At 37.4% G+C, this 7148-nt stretch overlaps 1 protein-coding gene across 1 annotated transcript; it reads right to left on the reverse strand.

The window, feature by feature from the left end:
• Positions 1 to 542: 542 nt before the first annotated feature.
• LOC107292286 (muscarinic acetylcholine receptor M3) lies at positions 543 to 2497 on the reverse strand. Its single transcript, XM_015821366.1, has one exon. The coding sequence runs from the start codon at positions 2481 to 2483 to the stop codon at positions 687 to 689; it is 1797 nt and encodes a 598-aa protein (XP_015676852.1). The 5' UTR covers positions 2484 to 2497; the 3' UTR covers positions 543 to 686.
• Between the last annotated feature and the right edge of the window lie 4651 nt (positions 2498 to 7148).

The raw sequence follows: 7148 nt of genomic DNA on the forward strand, positions 1-7148 counted from the left end.
ACATAAAAATATTTTGTGGCGTTACAATTTTAAGATTGCCCAAATCAATACAATATAAACGAGTTCTGAAAAACTGTTTTCAAGGCCCCTGCTCACATCTCATAGTGATGGTAATTACTGCTGAGAAAGACAAGACCTCACCTTTCCTGTAAACAGACAGCAAGTGCTGAGTACATGGGATGCTCTTGCACAAGTTATTTAATAAACTGGGTCAACAAATTGACATTACACCTACAAAAGGAGAAGATGGGAAGCTCTAAGATGTTTGGGACATCTGTACAGTATTTGGAACACACACATATACCCACATTTTAAAATAGATCCAATTTGTGACATATTAGAGCCTACCGGATTTATCAGAAAAACATATTGGGAGTGGGCTAGTTACGTGTGCTCTCCTGAGATCCCCAGAATGGATTAACAAGTGCAGGACTGAATAGATCGCTAATAGTTTTGTATGCAGCTTTTTGGAATTGTGTAGATAATTTTTCAGATATCTGGTTGTTCTTTAATAAATACATTTGTAATTCATTTTTTGCTTTATGTGGCTTCAACTGTTACAGTATACAGGAAGTATTAAAAGGATACATACACCAGGCTGCTACTTTCACATCTTGAAGATATGCAGTTGGCTCCAGCAACCACCCTCCCTTTAATGTTTATTATTGTGGTTAAAAAATACTATTCTATGAAGCTTCCCGTGGAATCCGCTTATGAAAAATGACTGATGGTCTCTGCTGATATTGTTGCCTACGTCGTTTGCGTTTGTCACACTGACAGAGCAGTAACATCTTGAATGTGGTTCTGAAAGTTTTATTACACAGTGCATAGCACATAGGATTCACTGTACTATTGATGTAGCAAAGCCAGTACCCCAGGTTCCAAAATGTTTTAGGGATACACTTACAAAAAGTGTTTACCAGGACCATGATATTATATGGGGTCCAGGTGATAATGAAGGCAAACAAAATGGCGCTAAGTGTCTGTGCAGCTTTCTTCTCTTTGATAAGTGACATTCGCTTTCGTTTGGTGATCTGACTTCTTGTTTTCAAGGCGAACTTCTTGGCCAGGGTGGCCTCCTTGAATGACAAAGGTAAGGCATTAGGTGCCTTCATCCCTGTAGAATTGCAGTTTGAAGCCTTTCCTGCGTATACTGCAGATGCTGATTGAACTGGAAGCTTGGGAAAGCATTTCTGTAAATTCCCATCATCCATGCTCTTTTGTGGGTTAAGCCTTTTTGGTTTCTGCTCCTTTGACTCTGTGTTCAACTTCTGCAGTTCATCTTCTGACCCAGGCAGATCTTCTGAGGAAGGCAGTTTTGCAGAATTGAGAATTGTACTATGTCCTGGAAGCTTTAGTACAATGGAGTAGATGGCGCGAGTGTCCGAGGCAATGTCATCTTCCTCAGAGGAGGCAGAATTATCAAGCGATGCATTGCCATCATTGTTGTTCCAGCTGTCGCTGCTGCTGTGCTCCTGATCGACCTGATCTGAACTGGGTTTCCAGCTCTTGGATGTCATCCAGAAGTTGCAGCCCCCATATTTTCTTCGTTTGGTACGTTTTGTGTCCTGCTGCTGTAGTTCATAACTGCTGCAGCTTCTAGAACTTCCCGTTTGGTTGACAAAGCATGCTGCCTCAGCCTCACTCCCAGAAGCCTGGAGTCCTGCTAACTCTTTGGTACGTTTCTCTGTCTCCTTGTATATCCTCCAGTACAAAATACTCATAATAGTTACTGGCAAATAAAAGGCAGCTATGGCAGTGCCAAAAGTGAGGACAGGTTCATTTAGGAACTGGATATAACATTCATTGTCTTCGACAGTCCGCTCCCCAACAAAATATTGCCAGAACAGAATAGCAGGAGCCCAAAGGATGAACGAGATGACCCAAGCTAAGCCAATCATCACTGCAGCCCTTCTGGTTGTTCGTTTAGCTCTATAGGTAAGTGGCCTCGTGATGGAAAAGTATCTGTCAAAACTGATGACCAGCAGATTCATGACAGAAGCATTGCTTGCCACATAGTCAATGGAAAGCCATACATCACAGGCCAAGTTTCCCAAAGCCCAGCGGTCCATGATTATATATGTAGTGAAAAGGTTCATGGAAATAACACCAATTATCAGGTCTGCACAAGCAAGACTCAACAAAAAGTAATTGTTAACTGTTTTTAGCTGTTTGTTGACTTTAAATGCCACAATCACCAAGATGTTTCCAATGATGGTGACCAGGGCCAGAATGCCAGTGAGGAGAGCAATCAGGACAACTTGCCAGACAGCATGTCCTCCCAGAGGATCAGGAGGAGCATGAGACACATTGGTCATGCCCATGGTAGTGAGGAAAAAGCTCTCGTTTGCATGGGAAGGGCCATTGGTGCTAGTAAACAATGGAGCTTCATTGGGAAGTCCTTTTCTTTGGGAATCTCGAATCCAGAAGGTGCTGACATTTGGAAGTAACGAAGTGATTGTGCTGTTGCTAGACGGGATCATTGTGACATTCTGACATATTCTGCAAAAAGGTCAGAAGAAAGAAATGGCATGTAAATAATATACTTATGACTGCATGTGCAGCATTATTACTAGCATCAAACATATGATTCAAAAAATTTAGGAGCTAGATCCTGTTATAGAGTAGGATCATATCATGAAGATGAAAACCCTTTAAACATTTGTCCCCAACATTTATTCTGTCTCCAAATTACCCATATGTTTCATTTATTTCTGGGTTTTTATTTTTGTAGTATAAATTGAAAATGACGGGCTCCATAGAACAAATGACTCCAGCAGGAACAAAAGGATGAAAAACATGCTCCCATGCTAAGGATCTGACCTGCTCTGAGTTTATGTGCTAATTTTTGAGTAAAAAAACAACAACACAAATATAATTATATTGAAGTAATGTTATTTTAGCCAACTTTTCTCAATTTAGTATTGTGGAAGGGCCCTACTAGAAAAACTTGAAATAAGTGCTTAATTTTATTGCTGACTACATCCTTGACTGTGGACAAACAAGAGGCCATTGTTTAAAAGTTAAGAGATGTTAAGCCAATTGTTTTATGCTACATCTGAACATTCAGCCAGGATCCAATAGCAAAGTCATCTCTGTCATGTGATTACCACCTTTTAGCTTGGGAAATTCTTTTATGCAAAAACGGAACACATCAAATGTAATTCCCACTGATTTTACAACATAAGACAGTTCCAATGGACTTTGGGTATTTTCTAAAACTGTTCTCTATCCAGTGAGGGATGATGTTGTAGCACAGTGGTTCCCAAACTTTCTAGCTTGACAGCTTGCCCCGATGGGGATGGGGCATGGGAGTGGTAGGAGCACACGCACATGCGCACAGTTCAATTTGTGGTAGCAGCAGGTGCACGGGCCTTCAACTCATGCGAATGGAGCTTCGTGTGCGATTGGATGGTGCTTGTACTTACACACTTGTCCATCTATCCCACAGCCCAGTTTCAAACAGCCCACGGCCCGGTAGTGAGCTGTGGCCTGGGGATTGGGGACCCCCATTGTAGCATGATTATCTGACTTCTGTTTAAACATCTCTACTGCAAAAGACCCCATTGAAAGATATTCCAATATTAGAAAGTTTCCTACAATCGTTAGACAAAATCTTTCCTATGATTCCAATTTCCATTTTCTGCTGGATAGCCTTTCAGCTATTTGAAAATAACTATGTTGTCTTCCCATAATCGTCTCGTCCCTGGTTAAATACTTAGTCCTTTCATTAGTTCTCCTAAAACTAGATTTCTGGCTTCTTTCATATCTTGGCTGTTTTTTTAGTCCAATTAGTTAACACCTTTTGTAGGATATGGTATATCAGGACTGTGGTGGCACAGTGGTTAGAATGCAGTACTGTAGGTTAACTCACTCCAGGAGTTTGATTCTGAGTGGCTCAAGGTTGACTCAGCCTTCTGAGGTCAGTAAGATGAGGACTCGGATAGTTGAGGGCCATATGCTGACTCTGTAAACCACTTAGAGAGAGCTATAAAGCACTGTGAAGTGGTATATAAGTCTAAGTATTATTTCTATTGCCATCAACTACTTGCAGTTAACAAGGGCACAAACATGCCTCATCATCTTTTTTCTCCTTCATCAACACCCAGAATAATTAAGTCTTAAATTATCCATTAGTGGTACCAGTGTTAAAATAGCATTTACTATCCTATCTTGAAACCATACAGGACTGGATTTAAGATATATAAAATCTGTTAAATTTTGTTACTTTGGCACCTTGACTCAAGTGCAGCAGGTAACAGTGACTTGAAACAGCAAAAGTGGAAGGACAGCAAATTTCATGCAGCTTTGATATTCTGCTGATTCAAGGATAAGCAAATGGTAATTCAACTCAGCAGTAAGGAAAGACCTTAAAATGTATTACTTTCTTAGTGCAATTAAAAAGCTGGTTATGTTTCACCAGTTCCTTTTTACATGTAGCATTGCCACGTCAGGTGTCTCTTTTTTATACGAGCATAATCCATATAAACAAGAATTCAGAAACATATTAGTACTGTCAAAGACAGGAGCCAAAGCTGAAATTATACCATGTATGCATGATAATGCCACGTCACAATTACCTAATTGTAGTAAATAGTCTTTCTGATTAAATCCCACACAGCTTTCATAGAGTCTCATAAACCTATTTCAAATCTTGCAGAGAGGGAATTTATCAAATAATGTATCATGTTTTAATTGAGGAGGAAAAAGATAAGATCAACTGGCAAAGCAGCCTGTAAAAAAATATGGACAAGAGTAGAAGAAATGGCCTGATTGTTATGTCCAAAGGAGAAGGTATAGGAAAGCATTGTAAAATCAGATACTCTCAAATGCGGGAAGTAAAATGAAGAATAATTGAGCACATCTAACACAGAATAAGATCTGCAATGTTTTCCCATAAATTAGGTAATGTTTGTTTGTACATCCTGCCAGCCAAGCATCTGTTCACAGAGTGCTTTACAAAAGCAAAAGACCCACATGTCAGAAGTAACAGAAGTGCCAAGAGTTTGCTTTAAAAGGTTGAAATTCTAGCATATCCAGATAGCAACATGACCTGACCCAACAGGGCATTTTCTCCGATTTTAAAAAGCTGCTGGCATTGCACCCACCCACGACTGAAACTTGAATTACAAACTTGAATTGTACCCTCTTTGAATCTCTTATTCATGTAAAATTAGGAGGTGATTTTACCATATTTGGAATGTTTTTGTTAAACCGAATCTTCCCTAATATGCTAAAAAATATTAGGATGTACTGTTTGTCTGCACCTTATCTGTTTGGAGCTGTTTAGAAATAAGTTTTAAGTTTATTAGAGTCTTCAATAAGTAGACAGAAGAGAAGCAATTTTAAAACACCAAATCACAAAGGAGACATATAGACTGTCCAAAATACTGTTTTTCAAGTTTGGGGAAACAAATCCTAGTACTAAAAATTTCACTAAACTATTAGTTTAGTAATGTGTTTTTATTTCTAAAATTAATGAGAAATAAAATACTTGGTTTCTATGAAAAATAAATGAAAGTTACAAAAAAATTGCAAAGAGGAGGAATAAATATAGATACATTTTATTTTGATGCTGATTTTTTTAAAAAAGTTATTGTTTTAGCTGACAAGAATTGTATTGATAATCTGATTATAACATTGAAAATCTTGATTGATGTAAATTTTTTTATACATTTAAAATAAAAATAAGAACCATTGAGCAATGCATTTGAATATTTATAGATCATAATGCCTTAGGTAATGTTTATTACAATGTCATAAAATTTTATACCATTCTAGAACTCACGCAGAGTTTATATTGCTACGGAATAAAATATAACTGGAAGAAAAATTAATAAACTAGAAAATAAATTCTAACCAAGAAGAGCTTACAAAAAAGTAAAAAAATCAAATGTACTTTCTTAATTTATATTAAACCTTATTTTCAATTTTAGGCCATCAAAGATGACTGTTTCTTCATTAATACTGTGGCATTACTATATAAGTATTAATCAAAATTTATAAAATGCACTGTTACAATCTTTCAAGCATGTTTTATTAATAGAACTTAGCCATTAATTTAAGCACATGTATTAAAAAGTTGCAAGCATTTCCTGTACTAAAGTGCCCATCACCTTTTATCTTCCACGGGTTCAGTGACTCCTTCATTTCATAATTTCTGAGCCGCTTTGCAGCTGTTCCTAAATTATGGAAACCAGGATTACCACAAGCGTATTTACTCTTATCACAGTGGACTTTTATCAGGTTGTCCTGAGGTGAACTCTAGGAACTATAAGTTGCTATAGGAAACACTAAGTGCTGCATATTACTGATAATGACCTAGTGCTGTGTCTAAATATTTCTGCCTCTCAGAAATCATGATTGTATTATGACTAGACTTTGATCTGGCCATCATATGCATCCCCCAACTTCCTTCCAAATACAGATTTCCTCTATTTGTTTGCAATGGGAAGACAAGGCTTTGGGATAGAAAGATCCCATCCAATGGAATAGAAAACTTCCAGCTATAACTGGACTAATTTACTTCGTGCTCAAGTGAATTGAAATACTGAATTGTATTCATCTGTGACTGTCCATAATGAATATTGTGGTGTTTTGAAATCAGCTAAAGAGAGGCTGATAGAGTAAGACCCTTAAGTGAAATGCCTAAAATTAGTTAATGGCACTTGACGTATAAGTCTCCTTTTGTGACTTAAGAACCTCATATAGGTTGTGTGTGCCAAACATGTCTACCATCAATCCAAATATAGGCAGAGACTTTGAAAAATTGTTTTCATTGGTAGCTGATGAATTTGCTCCTTGAAACAAAGGAAGAGACGGCACATCCAACTATGTTTTAAACATAGTTAAAAACTTGTAATAAGGCCATCATCATTAGCACAAGTGAAATTATTAGGCTAGTTAGGAGATACAGGATATAATTCTGTCCTTTAGAGCAGGGGTCCCCCAAATTAACAAAAGAGATAAAAGAAAAGGAAGACACAGAGTACTATCTAATATGGAACAAGTGGTATGACTGGTTGGAGACTAGAAATAATAGAGGAGAATAAATGTGGAAAGGTCAAAAGTGGAAAATGTGTGTATAATAATGTATAGTAATAATAATATGTATTATTCTTAGTATGAAGTATAGTATGAAGGAAGAA

Source organism: Protobothrops mucrosquamatus, unplaced genomic scaffold, assembly GCF_001527695.2.
Source record: "Protobothrops mucrosquamatus isolate PMUCROS unplaced genomic scaffold, P.Mucros_1.0 scaffold1315, whole genome shotgun sequence".
NCBI lineage: Eukaryota > Metazoa > Chordata > Lepidosauria > Squamata > Viperidae > Protobothrops > Protobothrops mucrosquamatus.